At 37.0% G+C, this 24146-nt stretch overlaps 1 protein-coding gene across 7 annotated transcripts in view; it reads right to left on the bottom strand.

Annotated features, from left to right (window-relative positions):
- TRIM37 (tripartite motif containing 37) overlaps positions 1 to 24146 on the bottom strand; it is a 147178-nt gene that overhangs the window by 73283 nt on the left and 49749 nt on the right. For 5 of the 7 annotated variants that reach the window (XM_060082870.1, XM_060082872.1, XM_060082873.1 and 2 more), the window contains exons 12-16: positions 20828 to 20904; positions 5690 to 5884; positions 3118 to 3232; positions 2019 to 2237; positions 442 to 578 (exon numbers count right to left, since the gene is read on the bottom strand). In XM_060082870.1, the coding sequence (XP_059938853.1) occupies positions 442 to 578; positions 2019 to 2237; positions 3118 to 3232; positions 5690 to 5884; positions 20828 to 20904 (743 nt within the window). The remainder of the gene's footprint in view (positions 1 to 441; positions 579 to 2018; positions 2238 to 3117; positions 3233 to 5689; positions 5885 to 20827; positions 20905 to 24146) is intronic. The other 2 variants (XM_060082871.1, XM_060082875.1) reach the window with 1 other exon arrangement.

Raw genomic sequence — 24146 nt, 5'->3', positions numbered from 1 at the left:
CTGAAATTACATAAGAAACATACTTGTTTTTAAAAGTACACAATGAGAAGTATATTCACTTAATCTCAAATGTCTCACAGAAAAATTACATAGAGTGAGAGAAAAGAAACATAACAAAGCAAAATATTAAATTTGGGGAATTAATCTGGGCAAAGGAAATACGGGAATTCTCTGTTAATATTTTTGCAACTTTTCTTTAATATGAAATAATTGCAAAATTAAAAGCTAAAGCAAAAACTAAAACTCAGTTTGGAACCCAGAGATGACAGGGAGGAAATCAGTTCACTCTTCCCTTCAAGTTCCTTTAGTTATTTATATAAGATACTGTAGATCAAGAAAAACAAATCCTTAATATCCACACCTTTAGGCCTAACTTAATTAATATGCTTCTAATAATTACCACTTAGATGATTTATAGTGGTAGTTAATGTGAACACTCACATGGTTTCTTCATCAATGTCATTTTCTTCCGTGTTACTTGTTGCTGTGGAACTGGCAGAAGAACTGCTCCCATCGATATGATTTACTTCATCTTCACCAACAAGATCCAGATCCAGATCTCCATCTGAAAGCTCATGCTAGATTAAGGCAAAGAAAGAAGACTTCTATCTCAAATGTTTTCACTCAGCCCATGGCCCAAGCACCAGCACCAAAGACTAAGGTAATCATCAGAATTCTCCGCTCCTGTGCCTAGACTGCTGCCCGTGTAGAGATAACTCACATAACCACACTACCTGGTACCACTAATAAGTTATTTCTGCCAGTGTCAGCTGGGCCTTCGACATGACTGGAAATGCTTCATATAGTCCACATCAGCTTCCTCACAAAGTAACATTTCAAACCATCACGCCTCGAGACCTATCTAACCTCTATTATCCTCAACATGATTATAAAACCCTGTCACCTATCTACACAGAAAAACATATTGGCTATTAAGCATAAATGCCCACAACTTTCAGCTGCCCTACCTGCAAACTCCACCCTACCTTTAACTCATTCTATCAAAGGTTAACTGCTTCACCTGAGTGCTCCATTCCAACCTCTATTATCTCCTTAAATAAATGGTTTTGTTAATACCTGGACCTTATTTTCAATCTTTCTCCCCACTGGCTCCTTCATTCTAACATATACCTGAAGCCTCAAAAAAAGCTTATCTCTCCATCTCTCTCTGATCTTAAACAATAACAACCACTTCTTGAAATCTCATTCTAGTTGTAGTTTACCTGGGACAAAACCTGGCTATCTCCCAAAACCTAAATCATCCTACCTACATAGGCAATGATAAGGTACTTTAACTAGATTCAGTGAATGGAAAGCAGACACCTTTTTTTTTTTTTAAGATTTTTTTTAAATTTATTTATTTTTGGCTGCGTTGGGTCTTCGCTGCTGGGCACAGGCTTTCCCTAGTTGCAGCGAGTGGGGTCTACTCTTCGTTGCGGCACGTGGGCTTCTAACTGTGATGGCTCCTCCTGTTGCAGAGCATGGACTCTAGGCATGTGGGCTTCAGTAGTTGTGGCACATGGGCTCAGTAGTTGTGGCACATGGGCTCAGTAGTTGTGGCACATGGGCTCAGTAGTTGTGGCTCGCGGGCTCTAGAGCGCAGGCTCAGTAGTTGCAGCGCACGGGCTTAGTTGCTCCGCGGCATGTGGGATCTTCCCAGACCACAGCTCGAACCCATGTCCCCTGCATTGGCTGGTGGATTCTCAACCACTGTGCCACCAGGGAAGCCCCAGGACACATTTTAAAAATCTACAACTTACATAGCTTCTAGAATGTACATCACAGTTTGTTTTGTAGAATGTACAGTTTTCTATAATAAATTAATTTTTAGAACCTTGAAATAATTTTGATGCAACAATTTCTGACTTATTAACAGTTACAAAAGGGCATACACTAATAATGAAAATATAAGTGGACAAGATTTTCAGCACATTGATTTCCCCTATCGTATGTTGGAAACCATGATATCATTTCTCTTTTCAAACACAAAATGAATCTAAAATAGGTCTAATTATTACATGATAATCTTCATTCTGAATCTTCTCCTCATCTTCTTCATCCTCCTTGGCCTCTCTTACAGAAGTTGTAGTAGGACAATCTTGGAGAAGCATGTCAGCACATGATCCAGACTTCTTAGCTCGTGTCTCAGGAGTGTCATCATTTTGGGGGCTAAGATGATTATCTGGTGGTGACAAATCTCTTGATTTCTGAGTTCGAGACAACTCAATAGTAAGTCTCTTTTAAAACAAAACAACACAAGCAGAGTCATAAGCAGTCCTCCACTCGTACAGTAAAATTATTTCAAGCAAAAAAAAAAACATATATCCAGATGTTCATAAAACCATTTTTTGCACCATCTATCTCATACCTTCCTGACTTTTGCTTATGGGAAAATCTATGACAAAGAAAAACTGCCCAATTTATTTTCATCTTTCTTCTCATTTCTAGCCCAAGCTATACAATTAGCAAACCGCGTAGTAAATACAGGCAGTTTAACTTAACATGAAAATTTTTGAAAATATTCATCTTTTCTTCTCTCATATATTAACCACTCTCAGCACTTCAAACTTCTCATCGCACCCCCATATCCACTTGTAGAAAGAGACATTCCTTACATAATTTAGTTTGCCATTGTAAAATAAAAATTCATTAACTGATCCTCCCCAGTGCTCAGTTCAACAATAGTGAGACTTCAAGATAGGGCAACATTCAATTGTTCCATAGCTTATAATCCTCTAAATTCAAAACAGCATGGGGAAGAGAAATACCCAAGTCACTGAGAGAAACACAGAGTTTGCCTCAACTAGAGAAGCACTGTCCAATACAATTTTATGCAATGATGGAAATGTTCTACATCTGCAATTCCCAATACCAGCTAGCTACTGTAACTAAGGAACTGAATTTTTAATTTTAATTATGTCTACACAGCCACATGTGGCTAGTGGCTACTGAATTGGACAGTCCAGAATTAGAGGTTCAAAGGTAGTGAGAATAAAGAACAAGTGGATTTTTCTACAAAATTACAAACAGCAATAATATCCAAAATCTAACTACAAATGTAATACACCAGTAAGACAATATGAAACACTAAAACCAAATATATGTTTTTTTGCTTACCTCTTTAAGGTTATTTATTTGTTGGATATAGCTAGTCTGTGCAGCTTCCAATTGAGTAATATACCAATGCTGGTCCCGGCATTTTTGAAAGAAAGTTGGTGAACGAACCTGAAACCTTAAAAGAATAACTGCACATGAAAAATAATCCAAACAGTAAAATATTATGAACCAAGCCTTAAATCCTAGAATTTTAAGTTTACTTGATTACATTATAAGGCCAAAATTCAGAACTCAGAGCTCCTGGTATTTGCCATTTGTATATGTAGTCCACAAATTATAATGACATGGTTCTGAAAAGTCAGTTGTCAAATTCAAACTATTTTTCTAAAGAAATAACATTACACATCACAGTTAAACTTCCAAACTAATCTACTAAAACATATTTACTATAATAATCTAGCTCAAATACAGTGTTGATCATAAGCTGGGAAGAAGAGGATCGTACTATGCAGGAAGGAGAGAGTTAATGCCTTCCTTCTCCTTTCTTGCCTAGGTCAGACCCTAGTAAAACAGGCGAAGTTTGTTTTAGGCACTGCTTTTTTTCATTCCTTTTCTATCTCTCGTTCCCATATTTCCTACTCCATAGCAAGAAAAAAATCACGTAAAGGGTCAGCTACCCAGGACTGCTTTACTGTCCCTCAAAGAGTTACATGCTCTGAATAACCTACATTCCCAACCCCATCCAGATAGCAGTTTAAAATCAAAGCTCTCCATATATCACAATATGGCATATTTCAGCTAGGGTTAGGAAAAAAACAAGTATCTCTCTATATTAAAGCATATAAATGGATACACGATAGAATCTTGATCTCTTCAGAGTTATCTGTACTTTAAAAAAACTAATACTTATTAAAGCAAAAAACCCCATCCTTACCTTTGTTAGATAGCTGAACATGACTCCATTTACATTACTATGACTCCAATAAAGAGATGACTAAGGTCATAAAAAACGGCTGTTTTGGGCTTGCCTGGTGGCGCAGTGGTTGGGAGTCTGCCTGCTGATGCAGGGGACACGGGTTCGTGCCCCGGTCCGGGAAGATCCCACATGCCGCGGAGCGGCTGGGCCCGTGAGTCATGGCCGCTGGGCCTGCACGTCCGGAGCCTGTGCTCCGCAACGGGAGAGGCCACGGCAGTGAGAGGCCCGCGTACCGCAAAAAAAAAAAAAAAAAAAAAAAAGGCTGTTTTGCAGGCTGGTAAGATTGGTATTTGAATAATTTTACAATCCTCTCTGGTTAAAGTGTGAAACAGGAACAAATTATTGATATTTCTTTTAGTGAATAATTTAAGAAAACCTAAAAGGTTATAAAATGATACTAAAATAATCCCCCAAAAGAAGAGATGACAAAAACATGAATTTTTTTCTATACTCAAAATGCAAGAATCTCTTTTTATACTTCCTTATTCTCCCAGAAACATTATGAAGAACACATAATAGTAAAGGGTGATATAACAGCAACTCATCCAGCATGCTCAAGGACAAAGAAATCAGAATAAGTGAAATTTAAAAGAGTATATTCAAATCTCTTTTAAGGAAAAAAGCTTTTAAAATTATTTGATGGAAACTTACTAAACTGTTAAACATTCTGAAACCACTCAGTTCAATACATATTTGAATTTATTATTTTTTTAATTTTTAAATTTTTAAAATAAATTTATTTTATTTTTGGCTCCATCTGCACTGGGTCTTAATATTAAATAGGGCTGTAACTTTATAGTCACTGTTTATGTTCTGTCCTTTCTTGCAAATAACACACCAACTACCATCACTTAATTTATTTTCATCAATTTTCATCTCTATTCCCTTACTTTTAATTTGCTGTTCTCTAGAAAAAACTGAAAATCGTTTTGTTAAATTAAGCTTTCGAAACCAGTCATCCAAATATAATACACAATGCCAAGTGGAAAAAAATAAGCACTTGATCCCACACTATTCTTGGATTTCCAAATAGTGAGGTTGCTAGAAGTTCAATAGATAAATGGGACGTTACCACATTTACTGGAAATAGTAGTTTATTTTTTTAAAAAATTTATTTTTGGCTGCGTTGTGTCTTTGTTGCTGTGCACGGGCTTTCTCTAGTTGCGGTGAATGGGGGCTACTCTTCGTTGTGGTGCGTGGGCTTCTCATTGTGGTGGCTTGTTGTGGAGCACGGCTCTAGGCACTTGGGCTTCAGTAGTTGTGGCACATGGGCTCAGTAGTTGTGGCTTGCGGGCTCTAGAGCACAGGCTCAGTAGTTGTGACACACGGGCTTAGTTGCTCTGTGGCATGTGGGATCTTCCCAGACCAGGGCTCAATCCCGAGTCCCCTGCATTGGCAGGCGGATTCTTAACCACTGCGCCATCAGCGAAGCCCCAGTAGTTTACTTTTTATGGAACTACTAACTAGATGTCAAACACATTTCTGACTAACTTATTCACTGACCACACAGGACTCCTGAAATTAAATGGTTAAGAACATGGTAAGGTTAGAGTTAGTATGAATTTCGATATTCATCTTTGTTAAGTGAAAAGACTTTACAATTCTGATGACATTATTCCCTGTGATAAAAGCCATGATATAAATGTTTCCTATTACCTTAAAATCACTGTATCATTTTGTCGATTCAAGTATCCTTCATTTGCAAGTAAGTCCAAACGGAAAAATCGATTATAACCCCAACATTCTCCAACTTCAAAGTCAGATGCAAATTCTCGAATGATATTTTTGGTAGGATCATTGCAGGACTGATGAACCATCTCTACACGGTATTCATATCTAAAATTGAAAAGACTATTAATATAGAGTTAGTAAAGCAAGAATAAATTCCATCAAAACATTAAGGTGGGGCCTCCCTGGTGGCGCAAGTGGTTGAGAGTCCGCCTGCCGATGCAGGGGATACGGGTTCGTGCCCCGGTCTGGGAGGATCCCATATGCCGCGGAGCGGCTGGGCCCGTGAGCCATGGCCGCTGAGCCTGCGCGTCCGGAGCCTGCGCGTCCGGAGCCTGTGCTCCGCAACGGGGGAGGCCACAACAGTGAGAGGCCCGCATACCGCCAAAAAAAAAAAAAAAAAAAAAAAAAAAAAAAAAACATTAAGGTGATTAAGTACCTAAGGGGAAACTTATTGATATACACAGCTACATGTGTTTCAGAAAGGACCGTCACGACAGTAATATAAAGGGGCTACCACAATATGATTGGCACTAGGTCCTTCATCCCCTTTAAAAATGTTTACCAATATAGCAGGTATAAAATACCACCTCAAATAATGAATAAATTCTGTATAAAATAGTACTTTCAAAGTTACACATTTTAGCAACACTATGTATTTTTCCATATATTCATTACCTATGTTTCCTCACAATGTTCTGCCATTTTCTTTGAGGTAAATAAATAATAAATTTTGAATACTATGTTTTTCCAATTCAACTTATCATAAATCAACTGTGTATTCAGCAAGTCAAGCCTATAAAATTTTCTAATAGAAAATAAGTATACAATGGGAAAGCCAGTACATTTAGATTTCCGTATCTTATATAGTATAAAACTCTCAAGTCTTCAAAGTCATTTTTACTAAGAAAGTACTGCTATTGCAAGAAAGAGAAGTGAAAAAATAAAGATCAGAAGGAACATCCAACAGTAGCCATAAAGCTTCTTTTTTAGCGGAGATAAACTTTTAAAAGAAAAACCCAATACCTCAGTCTGCTATTTCTGCTTGCAAAGGCAAAAGAAAAAATTACAGCTCTTTATCTACAAATAAACGTAAGTACAGGCGACCGTTGAACAACCTAAGTTCGAACTGCAATGGTCCAGTTAAATGTGAATTTTTTAAATAGTAAATACTACAGTACTACACAATCTGCAGTTGTTTGAATCCAAGGATGTAGAACCATGGATACAGAGGAACCCAGGATAGGGAGGGCCAATTGTAAGTGACATGCAGTTTTTGACTGTGTGGAGGATTGGTGCCTCTAAGCCCTGTGTTGTTCAAGGGTCAACCGTATTTAAGTACTGTCAGATGATTTTTATATTAGTATCTCTCACAGTGCATTATACAGATTGATGGCACAAACTAATACAAAAGCTGTGATATTTTGTCTGCCTAATTATTATGGCAGTTGTAAGGCAAAGGGTGCCATTAAATGTCCAGAAATAAACCCCAATATCAGTGTGCAATAGATTTTTGACAAGGGTTCTGATTCAATAGGGAAAAAAAAAGTTTCTTCAACAAACAGTGCTGAGGGAATTCCCTGGTGGCCCAGTGGCTGGGACTCTCTGCTTTCACTGCTGTGGGCCCAAGGTTAAATCCCTAGTCAAGCAACTGGGATCCCACCAAAACAAAATAAATCAAAACAACAAAAAACCCAAATGGTGCTGAGAAAATCTGATTGCTATGTGCAAATTTCACATACAAATTTCATATGTATATTTCATATACAACTTTCTAATTTCATATACAAAAATTAACTCAAAATGGATCAATGACCTAAATGTAAGGGCTAAAACTATAAAACTCTTAGAAGAAAACACTGGGGTAAATATTCATGAATTCGAATTTGGCAATGGATTCATAGATTTGACTCCAAAAGTATGAACAAGTAAAGAAAAAATAGGTAATTTGGACTTCGCAAAAATTTAAAATTTTTGTGTATCAGAGGACATTATCAAGAAAGCAAAAATACAACCCACAGAATGGGAGAAAGTTTTCAAATCATATGTCTGATAAGGGTTTAGTATACAAAATGTAGAGAGAATTCTCAGAACTCAACAATTAAAAGACAAGCAACCTAATTTAAAAATGGAAAATAGACTTGAATTTCAGACATTTCTCCAAAGAAGATATACAAATGGCCAAAAAAACAAATGAAAAGATGTTCAATTTCACTGGTCATTAAGGAAATGCAAGTCAAAACCACAATGAGATACCACTTCATATTCACTAGGATGGCTATAAAATGTAATCTTAAAATGGTAGGCACAGAGAATGGGACAGCCAACTGTGGAGAACAGTTTGGTAATTTCTCAAAATGTTAAAAACACAGAATTAACATATGCCCATATAGAAACTCATACATGAATATTTATAGCAGGATTATTCGTAACAGCCAAAAGATGGAAGCAACCCATATGTCAATCAACAGATGAATTGATAAACAAATTGAGGTCTATATATACAATGGAATATTGTTCAGCCATATAAAGGAATGAAGTTTTGATATATGCTTCAACATTTGGTGAACCCTGGAAACACTATGCTAAGTAAACAGAAGCCAAATATAAACGATCCCAAATTGTATGAACTTTTATATGAAATATCCAGAATAGGCAAGTACACAGAGAAAGCAGAGTAGTAGTTGTCTAGGATTGGGGGAAGGAAGGGATGGGTACGAGGTGTTCTAGGATGATGGAAGTGTTCTGTAACTAGAGAGAGGTGGTGACTGTGAAACACTGGAAATGCACTAAGTTCCACTGAATTGTGTATTTTTTATTTATTTATTTTTGGCTGCGTTGGGTCTTCTTTGCGCGCAGGCTTTCCTCTAGTTGAGGCGAGCGGGGGCTACTCTTCATTGCGGTGCGCGGGCTTCTCACTGTGGCGGCTTCTCTTGTTGCAGAGCAAGGGCTCCAGGCACATGGGCTTCAGTAGTTGTGGCGCACAGGCTTAGTTGCTCCATGGCATGTGGGATCTTCCCGGACCAGGGCTCGAACCCGTGTCCCCTGCATTGGCAGGCGGATTCTTAACCACTGTGCCACCAGGAAGTCCTTAAATTGTGTATTTTAAAATTTTAAATTATACGAATCTCACCTCAAAAAAATTTTACAAATGAGTATTAAGAAAATGCAAAATTCAGAGAAACAACAAAGAATATTGAAAATCTAAGGAGAAAGACATTAATGCAGATGGTTAAATACATCCAGGATCAAAACAGGTAAAAGTTTAAAATCAATATAGAACACTTTTTGAAAAATCAGTTTTTTATATGAAAAAACATATAATGTTTGAAAAAAGATCATTGTTTCATCTGCATTAGTTCTTTAAAATCATGACAGAGATATACCTATGTTTCTATTAAATACAGCAATTAATCCAAGTTAAATTATTTATATAGCATCTCAACCCTAATCTTAGATAAAACTAAAACCTCAAATTTGAATATTCCAACTTAAATTCCCTTCTTTTATCAAACTGAAAGTCTGAATGAATTTAACAATTATTAACTTAAAATTTTAGTCTCATTAGTATTACTCCCCAAGGGAAAGTTCTACTCTTTGCTTAAGCAACTCAAAGAAATTTCCTTCTCTAAAACAAAAGTCAGATCAGTAAATACTGTTAAGAGTCAATTCAAGGATGCCACTCATGCAAAAATTTCCTTCTCTAAAACAAAAGTCAGATCAGTAAATACTGTTAAGAGTCAATTCAAGGATGTCACTCATGCACAAATTTCCTCAGAAAGCCTACACAGGTGTATTATAACACACACAGTGAGAAAGATATTTAAGTATAATGAAATTATGAAATTATTTCTGCAGGGTCCCAAGCGTTATTAAAATCTACTAGATAATACAATGATTTACATTTTTATTTCATATTTTGACAGTAAGACTACCTCACTGTTAAACTCTCAATTTCGTAATTGAATGACGTTTCAATAATTAATAAGATAATATTCAAGACTCTTCTCTAGGCTTGCCGAAGTGTTAAGAGAATTAACAGGTAATAAGGGAATTCCCTGGCGGTCCAGTGGTTAGGACTCTGTGCTTTCACTGCCGAGGGCGTGGGTTCAATCCCTGGTTAGGGAACTAATATCCCACAAGCTGCATGACATGGCCAGAAAAAAAAAGAAGAGATGATAAGATGTCTGTTTTTATCTAAATAGAACATTCTTATTAAGGTATTCAGATAATATCTAACAAATACACAAAGTCTAATCTCTTTCAACCTTAGTATCCTGAATGATAATATTTCATTACCACTGATAATGTTATTACTGCTTATAAGACAATGTAAACTTTAAGTTCCCGAAGTATATATGTCAACAATAAAAGTACCCAAGTACAACACTCCCTTAAGCCAAAAGCTTAGTCCACAGTAAGGCCCTAACTCTCAATTCTACAAAGGCTGAGAGAGGCAAGGAAGCAGTAGAAGAAACGTCTGAAGCCAGCAGAGGTGGTTCATAAGGTTGAAGGAAAGAAGCTGTCTCCATAACATAGAAGTGCTGATACAGAAGCTGCAGCAAGTTATCCAGAAGTAAATGCCTGAATCTGAAGCGTCCAAGGGCAGGCTGACTCTCTTGTCAGGAGCTAATGTAAGCTGGTGACTTAAAAGTTGAGGCTAATGTTCATTTACCATTCTGAAAACCCTAGAGTCCTTAAGAATTATGTTAAATTTACTCTGCCTGTGCTCTATAAAGAGAACAACAAAGCCTGATGACAGCCCATCTCTTTACATATGGTTAACTGAATATTTTAAACCCACTTGAGATTTACCGCTCTGGAAAGAAAGATTTTTTGCAAAATATTACTGCTCACTGACAATGCACCTAGTCACCCAAGCGCTCTGATGGAGATGTACAAGGTTAACGTTGTTTTCATGCCTGCTAACACACATCCGTTCTGCAGTCCACAGATCAAGGAGTAATTCTGACTTTCAAGTCTTAGTATTTAAGAAATATATTTCTTAAGGCAATAGCTGCCGTAGATAGTGATTGCTCTGATGGATCTGGGCAAAGTAAATTGAAAACCTTCTGGAAAGGATTCACCATTCTAGATGCCATTAAGATCATTCATGATTTGTGGGAAGAGGTCAAAATATCAACATTAAGAAGACTTTGAAAGAACTTGATTCCAAACCTCACAAATGACTTTGAGTAGTTCAAGAATTCAGTGGAGGAAGTAACTGCAGATATTGTAAAAATAGCAAGAGAATGAGAATCAGAAGTAGAGCCTGAAGATGTGACTGAATTGCTACAATCTCATGATAAAACTTTAACAGATGAGGAGTTGCTTTTTATGGATAAGCAAAAAAAAAAAAAAAACAGGGTTTCTTGAGATGGAATCTACTTCCAGGTGAAGATGCTGTGAAGATTGTTGAAATGACAACAAAGGATTTAGCATATTACATCAACTTAGTTGATAAAGCAGAGTCAGGGTTTGAGAGGATTGAATCCAAATCTGAAAGAAGTTCTACTGTGGGTAAAATACTATCAAACAGCACTGCATGCTACAGAGTAATCATTCATGAAAAGACGAGTCAATCAATGCAGCAAACTTTACTGTTGTCTTGTTTAAAGAAATTGCTACACCCACCCCAGACTTCAGCAATCACCACCCTGATCAGTCAGCAGCCATCAAACGTTGAGGCAAGACCCTCCACCAGCAAAAACATTATGACTCAGTGGTGGTTAGCATTTTAGAGCAATGAAGTATTTTTAAATTAAGGTATGTACATTGTTTTTTTTTCCAGACATACAGCTAGTGCACACTTAACAGACTGTAGTATAGTTTAAACATAACTTTTATATGCACCAAGAAAGCAAAATATTCATGTAACTTGCTTTATTGTGGTGGTCTGGAACCAAACCTCCAATATCTTGAAGTATGCCTATATACAGGAAATAAATTGATCAAGAGACAAGAAGAGAACCAAGATTAATGGTAGCAATGGGGTTATGAACAAAATCTTTTAATCACTAAACTTTTTATAATTCTGCCCAAGATCAACCACCTTTCCCAGTCACAAGGGCTGATTTCAGGGAACAAAACAGAGCTTGGTGGTTAAGAACAAAGAATACAGAGAAAGAAAAATCTATGTTAAAAAGACTGCACCTTAACAATGCTGAACTTGAGTGAATAACTTAGCTATGGTATTTCCATCTGTGAAATGGGAGTGATAAATAGCATTTAACAGCTCATGAGGTGGTAGCAAAGCAACATGGGTTACACAAGGCACAGTGCATAGCACAAAGCATATATTCAGCAGACGTTAGCTGTTATAAGAACCATACAGGGCCTCCCTGGTGGCGCAAGTGGTTGAGAGTCCGCCTGCCGATGCAGGGGATACGGGTTCGTGCCCCGGTCTGGGAGGATCCCATATGCCGCGGAGCGGCTGGGCCCGTGAGCCATGGCCGCTGAGCCTGCGCGTCCGGAGCCTGTGCTCCGCAACGGGGGAGGCCACAACAGTGAGAGGCCCGCATACCGCAAAAAAAAAAAAAAAAAAAAAAAGAACCATACAGGTCAGTCCACTGTTTCAGATCACACAGGAGATTTGGAACAGAGCTATGACTACAACATACTTACAACTCAGAGGCCAGAATCCTTTCCATAGTACTAGCATTATTCATAGTTTGACTCACCAGTCATGGCAAGAATATTCTGCACTAAGGTTAGTCTATGTCAGAAGTTGTGTCACTGGGGGTCAGTTCCCATGATCCTTTCAGTGATCCAAAAAGTCAAAACTATCTTCATGATAACGCTAAGATGTTATTTGCCTTTTCCGCAGTGTTTGACATCTGCACTAACGGTGCAAAAGCCAACGGTAGTTAAAATGTACCAGTAGTCATTATATTATGCACTGCTACACACTTTCAGATGGGAAAAATATTTTTCAATGTCTCTCAAGAATGTCTTTGGGCTGCCCTGGTGGCACGTGGTTGAGAATCCACCTGCCAGGGCTTCCCTGGTGGCGCAGTGGTTGAGAGTCCGCCTGCCGATGCAGGGGACATGGGTTCGTGCCCCGGTCCGGGAGGATCCCACATGCCGCGGAGCGGCTGGGCCTGTGAGCCATGGCCACTGAGCCTGCGCATCCGGATCCTGTGCTCCACAACGGGAGAGGCCACAACAGTGAGAGGCCCGCGTACCACAAAAAAAAAAAAAAAAAAAAAAAAAAAAAAAAAAAAAAAAAAAAAAGAATCCGCCTGCCAATGCAGGGGACATGGGTTCGAGCCCTGGTCCGGGAAGATCCCACATGCCGCCAAGCAACTAAGCCCATGTACCACAACTACTGAGCCTGTGCTCTAGAGCCCGTGAGCCACAACTACTGAGCCCGCGTGCGACAACTACTGAAGCTCGCACGCCTAGAGCCCGTGTTCCGCAACAGGCGAAGCCACCACAATGAGAAGCCAGCGCACCTCAACGAAGAGCAGTCCTGCTCGCCACAACTAGAGAAAGCCCGTGCGCGGCAATGAAGACCCAACATAGCCAAAAATAAATAAATAAAATAAATAAATTTTTTTAAAAAAAGAATGTCTTTGAAGTAGTAAACATGATAAATGTTATTAAACCCCAGTGCTTGGTGTCACAAATGGGAAATATACATAAAGTACTTATGCTGCATTGTGATATGCAGTGGTTGCCTTGGAAAAATCACTTTGTTCAGCTGAGTTCCAAGATCATCAGTCACTTTTTTTGTGAAACCTCAAATTCAGAGAACTGACAAACAATGGTTATTTGGTTGTGGATACCCAGCAGACATTTTCTGTGCCAAAACAACTAAGGAAAAGAATTGTCAGTGTTTGTTGCCAATGATAAAACACACTTTCAAGTGAAAAAACAGAATCCTGGAAAATTTCTATGTACCACATGAGCTTAAAAGCTTTCCAATACTTCAAGACTTTCGTTGTGCAAATGGTGATATCCATGAATGTGACTGATACTGCATAATGAAATGTGTCAACACTACTTAGTAAGTCATTATTTTCCAAATGATTAATCCATGTTGTTACAAAATCACGCATGAGTAAAAGATCCATGCAAAGTATAAGGCAGACCAATGACATTTTAGTTGTTGTTTTTTTGAGTAAAACAGCTTTAATGAAGTGTAACTGAAATGTATAATTTGGTAAGTTTCACACATATTTATATATACCCATAAAACCATCACCATTATGACAATCAAGATACTAAACATATCCATCATTCCCGAAGTTTCCTCTGCCTTTTGTAATTCTTCCCTCTTACCTTCTCCCTCCACCTTCCACCCAACCTTAGCCCAGCCCGTCCCATCTCTAAGCAACCGCACACCTGCATTCTGTCACTATAGACTAGTTTGCATTTTTCTAGAGGTTTATATAAGTGGAATCATATATATGTGCTCTTTTTTATCCAGCTGCTTTCACTAAGAATAATTAATTTAAAAGTCATTCCTAGGGACTTCCCTGGTGGTGGGTAAGACTGCATGCTTCCAACTCAGGGGGCCTTGGTTTGATCCCTGGTCAGGGAACTAGATCCCACAGGCATTCCGCAACTAAGAGTCTGCATGCTACAACTAAAACCTGGAGCAGCCAAAATAAATAATATTAAAAAAATAAGAAATAAAAAAATAAGTCATTCTCATTGTTGCATGTATCAACCGTTCATTACTTTTTATTGCTGAGTGTTATTCCACTGTATAGACATACCAAAATTTGCTTATCTAGTCATCTGTTGGTGGCAATTACGGTTGATTTTATTTGGCTATTCCAAATAAAGTTACCATGAACATTTCTGGAAGTCTCTGAATGGACATCTAGTTCCTTTTCTCTGGGGTGAATATCTAGGAGTGGTTTAGCTGAGTCACACAGTAAGTGTATGTTTAACTTTTTAACAAATCACCAAATGGTTTACAAAAGTGGTTGTATCATTTTACATTCCCACCAGAAACATATAAGACTTCAAATTTCTCTATATTCTTGCCAACATGTGGTATGATCTTTGTAATTATAGCCACTCTAATAGGACACAGTGGTATTGTAGAAAATTTTCTTTTTTTAAAATTTACTATTTTTTAAAATTTCTTTCTTTATTTATTTTTGTCTGTGTTGGGTCTTCGTTGCTGCGTGCAGGCCTTCCCCAGTTGGGGAGAGCAGGGGCTACTCTTTGTTGCGGTGCACGAGCTTCTCATTGCAGTGGCTTCTCTTTGTTGCAGAGCACGGGCTCTAGGAGCGTGGGCTTCAGTAGCTGTGGCTCGCGGGCTCTAGAGTGCAGGTTCAGTAGTTATGGTGCACGGGCTTGGATGCTCCGTGGCATGTGGGATCCTCCTGGACCAGGGATCGAACCCGTGACCTGTGCGATGGCAGGCAGATTCTTAACTACTGCGCCACCAGGGAAGTCCTGTAGATAAATTTGCTTCCCTAATGACTTACACTATTAAACATCTTACACAGGATTATTTTGCCATCCATAAATCTTCTTTAGTGGGGTGTCTGACAAACTATTTGCCTTTATGGAAAAGAGACCTTGTTTATTTTTTTATTGTTGAATTTCAAATTCCTTATATATTCTTGATACAAATCCACGTAATCTGAAGAAGAGAACTTTACAATTCTCATGATGCCTAATTTACAAATGTGTTTCTTTATGGATTGTGTTTTTGCATTGTAACTAAACTAGCATTGCCCAACCCAAAGGAAAATTTTCTCCTACGTTGTGTCCAGTAAGTTTTATTGTTTTAGGATCTAAATCTAGGTCTATGATCAATTTTCAGTAAGTTTAAGTATATAGTGTGAGGTATGGGTCCAAGTTCAATTTTTTTGCATATGTATATCCAAATGTTCAAGCACAATTTGTTGAAAAGACTACACTTTCCCCATAGCACTGTCTTTGCATCTTTGTCAAAAAATAGTTTCCTAATGAATGTGTGTTTATTTCTAGAATCATAGTACAGCTATCCCCCATTTTCAAACATTCTCTTTATGCCACTTAACTTTTACAAAAGAACTTACACTAGTACCTGTTTTTGCTAACCAAAAGAAATCTGAAGAGAAATTTTGTTTTTACAAAAAGAGCTGAAAAGTGAAAACAGCATTCAGTGCTTATTTTGTAGAAAGCCATTACAGAGGCATGCTCCAAGCAGCAAGAGCAGCACCGCCAAGCTCCTTCCCTGGGAATCATACCCAGCATCTCAGTATCAAGCCGTCATAGCTCTGAACTGTGTCTGTGAGTATCTATGCTTTGTCCTGATATATTTTGTGCATCCATTAGCAAGATGTGTCCTAAGGTAATTGTTCCTTCACTTTATACCATTTCAGCCTACAAAAGCTTTCATAGGACCGCTCTACTTTTGGATAGTGGAAGAAATCTGTATATTCCATTCTTCGTCTGTCTATTCTTATGCTAATACTATGTTGTATTATGCTGATACTGTGGCCTTATTATAAATCTTAGTCATATAGTATTAGCCCTCAAATTTTGATGTCCTTTTGATTTCAATGATTTTCTCTACAGCATTTGTTTATTTCACTACACTCTTTGATCTTTGTTATTTCCTTTCTTCTGTTTACTTTCCATTTAACTTCTTATTTCTAGTTTATTAGACATTGACATCACTGATTTAAGGCCTTTCTGCTTTTCACTTATGTAGGCATTTAGTGCTATAAATTTCCCCCTATCTACTGCTTTAGCAGCATTCTACAAATTCTGGTATATTGTGTTTTCATTTCAATTCATTTTAAAACACTTAAAGAGAAACTCTTATAATCTCCTCTTTGATCCAGGGGTTATTTAGAAGTGTGTTATTTAACTTTAAAATACGTCGGATTTTCAAAATATCTGTTACTAACATCTAAATTAATTCCATTATGGTAAAAAAACAATCTGAATGATTTGAATACTTATGAATTTATTGACACATGTTCTATGTTCCAGAATATGGTCTTTCTTGATGAATATTCTGTGCACACGTAAGAATAATTTGTATTCTGCTCCTGTTGGATCACATGGTCTATAAATGTCAATCAGGTCAGGTTGGTTGATAGTGCTGTTCAAATGTACTATAATCTTGATGCTTTCTGCCTACCTGTTATATCAATTGAGAGAATAGTTTTTGTCTATTTCTCCTTATACTCCTATCAGTTTTTGTTTCATGTATTTTGAAGATCTGTTATCACGGTGTAAACAGAAATGTTTATAGTCGTTATATGTCCTCTTCATTAACTGATCCTTTTATCACTATGAAATAAACTTCTTCATCTCTGGTAATATGCTTTCCTTTGAAACCTACTTTGATATTAAAACAACAGTTCCAACTTGGTTTTGATTAGTACTAGTATGGTATATCTTTACCTTTAAAGTATGTTTCTTGGGGTTAGCATATGCTTGAGTTTTGCTTTTTTAGGCAATCTGACAATCTCTGCCTTTTAATTGGGGTGTTTAGACCATTTATAGTACCACGAATTGGTATCTGTCCCATCTGTTTTTTGTTACCTGCTCTCTTTTCCTGCCTTCCTTAAGATTAGGATTTGTTTCAATTTTATCCCCTTTGTTGCTTTATAAACTAAATGTCTTTGTCATTTTAGCAGTGGCTTTATAGTTTATAGTTGTGGGAGGCTGAACAGTGTCCCCAAGATATCAATATCCTAATCCCTGGAACATGTAAATGGGAATATACAGTTGTGATTAAACCAAGGATCCTGAGATGAGGGGACTATCCTGGAACATCCATGTGGACCCAGAATGTAACCATGAGTGTCACTGTAAGAGAAAAGAAGAGGAAGATTTGACAGAGACAAAAAAAGGTAAGGCCATGTGACCAAAGGCAGAGACAGGAGTGACATGGTCACAAGCCCAGAAATGCTGGCAGTGAGCAGAAGCTGAAGGAGGCAAGAAATGGATCTCCCTTAGTGTCTCTGGAGCTAGTACAACCCTGCTGAAACCTCGATTTTGGCCTAGCAATAGTTTTTGGATTTCTGGCCTCTGAAACTGTGAGGGAAATTTTTCCTATTGTTTTAAGCTGCCACATTTGTGGTAATTTGTTACAGCAGGCAACAGAAAGGAATAGGATAGTAGGTATCTTTAACTTATCACAGTCTAGCTTTAATTGTTATTATAACACTTCACATATACTGTCAGAATCTTATGTTATACGTCCATGCTCTACCCTTTTGGCCTTTATATGGCTGTTGTTATCATGTATTTTGCTTCTACATACGTTAAAAATCCCAAAATACAATGTTATAATTTTTGACTAAACAGTCAATTATCATTTAAAATTACTTTGGTAACAGAAAAAAATTTTTTATTTATCCAGGCAATTTCCATTTCGGATGCTCTTCATTTCTTTGTTTAGATTCAGAGGTCCAACTGGTATTATTTCCCTTCTATCTGTAGCATGCACTTAACATTCCTCACAGTCCAGGTCTGAAAATGTCTTAGTTTCACTATATTTTTTAAAATATATTTTTGCTGATTATAGAATTCTAGGTTAATATTTCTTTCTTTCCATCCTTTAAAAATGTTGCTGTATTATCATTTCACTTGTATTGTTTCCAGTGAGAAACCCGATTTCACCCTTATCTTTGTGCCTCTAAATATAACATCTTTTTTTTCACTGCCAGTTTAAGATTTTTTATCACTGGCTTTGAGCAATTTGATTATCATGTGCTTTGGTGTTTTCTTCATGTTTCATGTGCTTGTAGTTCACTGAACTTCCTCGATCCGTGGATTTAAAGCTTTCACAAAGTTCAGAAAGTATTTACTTTTTTCTTCCCATCCCCTCCTTTGAGGATGCCAGATATCTGTACATTAAGCTACTTCAAGTTGTTTTTCAGTTTAGGAATTCATTTTTCTATGTTCATATTTTGAATAGTTTCTACTGCTAACGCCTTCAAGTTCATTAATCTTTTCTTCTGCAATGTTTAATCTGTTGTTCATGCCATCCAGTGTATTTTCCATTTCAAATATAGTCCATTCTCAAGAAGTTCAATTTGGGTCTTTTATATCTTCCATATCTCTATTTAACTTCTGAACAAATGGAGTGGTTATAAAAACTGTCTTAAATATTCTCTCGTAATTCTCACATGAGAATCCAGTTGTCTTTTTTTAAGCCATACAAAGATTTCCAAAAACGCAAACATTACAAGTTTTCTCATCAAATATTATTTTGCTTTAGAGAAAGTTACTATTCATTGAAATGTTATTTATGTTAATATGCAATAGGTTTATTATTATAAGTGAATTAATTTTTAAAATGTTTCAATTTCTAATTCAGAAAATACCAATAGATATAACCCACATTAAAAAAAACAAACAAAAAACAGTTCTTGCTCAATTTAAATTGACTCAGTATTGGTTATATCTTCCTGCTCGTTTGCATGCCAATTAATCTTTGACTGAACAACAGACATTGTAAACTTAACTTTGTTGGGTGCTTTTTTTTTTTGTAATCTTATAAATTTTGTAATCTTATAAATCTTATAAATTTTCTTGAGCTCTGCTCTGGGATGCAGTTAGATTACTTGGAAACAATTTGACCCTTTCAGGTCTTGCCTTTATTTGTTAGATGGGTCTGGAGCAGTGTCTAGTCTAGGACTAATTGTTCCCCATTAGTGAGGCAAAAATTTCCTGAGTACTTCACCCAGTGTCCCATGGATTACAAGTTTCTCCACTATAGCGGTAGGAACAGACACAGTTACTGGCACCAGGCACCACTCCCTCTAATCCTTTCAGATGGTTATTCTCCCAACCTCAGGGAGGTTTCTTCACGTGCATGCCCTACTCAGTACTCTGCTGATATGTGAAGAGAACTCTCTACAAATCTCTGGAGTTCTTTGTGCAGCTCTCTCCTCTGGTGTTCTGTCCACTGCACTCTAGGTGCGCTGGTCTTCCTAGACACTCAGCACTGTCTCCTCAACTCAAGGAGTCAGCCAGACTCTTGCAGTCTGCCTCCACGTGTTACAGCCTGAAAACTTTCTCAAGGTTAAGCGAGGCAATCATAGATCTGATTTATTTATTTCTTGTCTCTAGGGATTGTTTTCATTTGTTGTCTCAGTGTCTAGGAAATGTTGTTTTTCTTTTCCGTTGTTGCAGAAGAAACGGTTACTTCCATTACTCCATCATAACTGGAAGCAGACATCTCATACCAAACCAACAGATTTTAGTGCAAGAGAGTGAAATAAATTCACTGATATGGTTCCAGATTTCATATTGCAAATTACATTTAAGAAACAACCACTTGTTCAATTTTGGGGTAAAATCAAAGATAATTCACAATTATCTAAAACTGCTTTTTAAAGTGTTCCTCCCTAACAAAAAGATTAATGGTTGTCAGGGACTGGGTGGGGAGGGGAAAGGGAAGTGACTGCTAATGAGTACAGGGTTGCTTTGTGGGGTGATGAAATGTTCTGAAATTAGATATTGGTGATAGCTGTAGAACTCAGTGAATATACTAAAATCTACTGAATTGTATACTTATTTATAAGGGGAATTTTATGGTATGTGAATTGTATCTCATTTAAAAAAAAAAACTTTTCCCAACTACATATGAAATCCAAAATCCCTCAGGCTGGATTTTATACATATACTTCAACCAAAACAACTTATTACAGTAAATTGAAAAGCCATACATTAAGAGATTTTTAAAAAAACACAAAACAATAAGTTTCCTCACCAAGTATTGTTTTGCTTTAGAAAAACAGTTATTCAAGAAAATGTTATTTATGTTAATATGTAATAGGTTTATTATTAAACTGAATTAATAAAAATTAAAAATTTTTTCTTTCAATTTCTAATTCAGAAAATATCAATAGATAAAACCCACATAAAGAAACACTCTTTGGGATTCCCAATAAAATATAATAAGAGTATAAAGAGTCCTGAGGCCATATAATTTGAGAACTGTCAGTCTATGCCATCATACTATGCCAGGGATTCCATACTAGTATACATCTTAACAGACATAATGTAGTAATTAACAAAAGTAGTTAATAAAAAATGCTAAGAAGGTATGTAAACACACACTAAAGTTTGTTACTTAATTGCATGTCTTACTTGGAAGTTTCTGGCAAGCCAGCTGAGAGTTCCAGAAACACAGATAAGTAGTAACCACGAACAACTCCATTTCCATCCTTAAAAAAAAAAAAGAAAAAGATGTTATACAAACTCCAGATCAATTTAAATGTAAAAATTTAAGCCACAATGAAACAAACAAAATACAGATATCTGGATGCCAAAGCAGTTTTAAGCTTAAAAGCAGTAAGAGATAATAAAAAGACCAAGGGGTCTGAATCTATAACAGTTTAAAACTTTTGCAATTAAAAAAAAAATTAAAGCATACAAACTAAAGAAAATATCAACTACTAAGAAAAGAGTTAAGAGTTTTAACACATACAGAACTCCTAAAAATGAGCCTCCAAGAAAAATCAAAACCCCAAAGAAAAACGCCAAAAAAAGAAAAGCCTCAATTTCACTAGGAATGAGACAAAAAAAAAAAGATATATAAGATCAAAAGAGAGTAAAATAGAAAAAGGTAACACTTGATTGATGTTGAAAGTAATTAAATATAACTTCTATGTTTTATATGTTAGGATTCCACATAAGATTCTATCTGGAGATTGAAAAGCTGTTTAAATTTCTGTTACAGAGATTTTTATGAGTACAATTATTCCCCTCTGTATTTCTCCAGTACTGTGTGAGAAGATTATATTTGTTATAACTATGTGTATAAAGATCTGTTTCCCCAACTAGACTGTGAGGGCTGAGGGCAGGAATATGTCTACAGAGGGGTACATGTACTTCTTAACCCCTTCATTTCTAGGCTACTTTGCTCCAAAACGTCCTGAGGCAGCTTTCAGGGTTTGACATGGTAATCACTCAATAAATACTAAGAATAAACGAATCATCACTTAAGTGAAAAAAGCTGGACACAAAAGATTATATGTTGTATAATCCTACAATATGAAATTCTGGAAAAGCAAAACTATAGTAACAGAAACAGATCAGTGGTTGCAGGGGGCCAGGAAAGGAGAAAAAAGGATTAGCTGAAAAGCATAAATTATATAACTTCTGAGGGTGATAAAAGTCATGATTGTGACAATGATTATACAACTATATATATTTGTGAAAACTTGCTAAAATTAGTGAATATTACTGAACATAAATTATATAGCAAATTACACTGATTTTTAAAAATCAACCAATATCCTTGTTCAAATAGCTGGGGTTTTTTTCTTCTTTTAAATTATGCTCCTAAAACAATTTCCCTGGAATGAAATCAATTAATAAAAGATAATGAACATTTTTCATTCCTAATTTTAACAGATAATAAGATTAGAAATTTCTTTGACTTAATTTTTATCATAACCTCTTTTTTTAAAAATAAATTTATTTATTTTCAGCTACGTTGGGTCTGCGTTGCTGCGCGCGGGCTTTCTCTAGTTGCGGCGAGCGGGGGCTACTCTTCATTGCGGTGCGCGGGCTTCTCATTGCAGGGGCTTCTCGTTGCGGAGCCTGGGCTCTAGGCACACGGGCTAGTATTTGTGGCACGAGGGCCTCAGTAGTTGTGGCACACAGGCTTAGTTGCTCCGTGGCATGTGGGACCTTCCTGGACCAGGGCTCGAACCCGTGTCCCCTAAACTGGCAAGCAGATTCTTAACCACTGCACCATCAGGGAAGCCTTATCATAATCTTAAGGAACAAAATTTTTACTACTTTTATTGACATGCTATCTGTACCTCTAACAAAATACTAGCTTTAAGAATTTTATTTTATTTTATTTTATTTATTTATTTATTTTTGGCTGCGTTGGGTCTTCATTGCTGCATGTGGGCTTTCTCTAGTTGCAGCGAGCGGGGGCTACTCTTTGTTGCAGTGTGCAGGCTTCTCATTGTGGTGGCTTCTCTTGCTGTGGAGCACGTGCTCTAGGCACACGGGCTTTAGTAGCTGTGGCACGCGGGCTCAGTAGTTGTGACGCATAGGCTCTAGAGCACAGGCTCAGTAGTTATGGTACACGGGCTTAGCTGCTCCACGGCATGTGGGATCTTCCCGGACAAGGGCTTGAACCCATGTCCCCTGCATTGGCAGGTGGATTCTTAACCACTGCACCACCAGAGAAGTCCCTAGCTTTAAGAATTTTCAATAGGCAGAGGATTCTGGAAAGACTGCCACAATGGCGCATAGTTTTTACAACTCTCTAAATCCAAACATAAAACAAAACAAAACAACTAAACAACAAAACCAAAAGTTCACAAACAACATTTACAACAAAATTAAATGACAGTTTATCTCCACAACCCCCAAAACACAAGCAGGTAAAGACATACCAATTATAACCACAAAGACCTGCATGATACCAACAGTGTGGGAGAAAGGAAAGAGAAGCATTGGGACATCTAATGGAGCAGAGAGAAGGAAAACCACAAAATGGACAAAAGTTAGTCACTGAAAAGCATCACAAGCCACATATGACAGCTGAAACTGAAGAGTTGCTCAATATAATACCAACTGAGTATAAGGGGGCCTAATATAAAAAAGTCTGAAAACTATAAATGCAGTCTAGTCACTCTAAACTCTTAAAAATGAATATGTAGGGCCTTTTAGGACAGGTCCAAAGACTGCAAAGGAAATGCTAGGAGGAAAATAAAAGATAAACAGCATAGAAATAATACAAACAAAGGAAGGAAGAGGTCCAGATGAGAAGGGGAGAAGAACAAGGAAATCTCTCAGAAAGCAAGGCACCAGATTTCTGATTGTTATCACACTGGCTGGCTATCCACATGCAACAGAATGAAGTTGGACCCCTACATCATAAAAAAATTAACTCAAACTAGATCAAAGATCTAAATATAAGTCCTAAAACTATAAAACCTTAGAAGAAAACAGAGGGGAAAAGCTCCATGACATTGGAATTGGTAAGGATTTCCTGGATATGAAACCAAAAGCAAAAATAGACAAACTGGACAACAACAAAATTAAGAACTTCTGTGCATCAAAGGACACAATCAACAGAGTAAAAAGAAACCTTACAGAATAGGAGAAAATACATGTAAATCAGGTATCTAATAAAGGGGTCAATATCCAGAATATATAAACTGCTACAACTCAACAAAAAACTCGATTAAAAAATGGGCAAAGGACTTGAATACACATTTCTCTAAACAGGATATACAAATGGCCATGAATAAGCACATAAAAAGATGCTCAACAACATTAATCATTAGGGAAGTGCAAATCAAAACCACAATGAATTACCTCACACCCATCAGGATGGCTACTATCAAAGAAACAGAAAACAAAAAGTATTGACAAAGATATGGAAAAATTGGAACCCTTGTGCATTGTTGGTGGGAATGTAAAACGGTGTAACCATTGT

This window comes from Mesoplodon densirostris, chromosome 18 (assembly GCF_025265405.1).
Source record: "Mesoplodon densirostris isolate mMesDen1 chromosome 18, mMesDen1 primary haplotype, whole genome shotgun sequence".
Lineage (NCBI taxonomy): Eukaryota > Metazoa > Chordata > Mammalia > Artiodactyla > Ziphiidae > Mesoplodon > Mesoplodon densirostris.
Note: the sequence above shows the minus strand (reverse complement) of the source record. Positions and strands in the feature narration are given on the sequence as shown.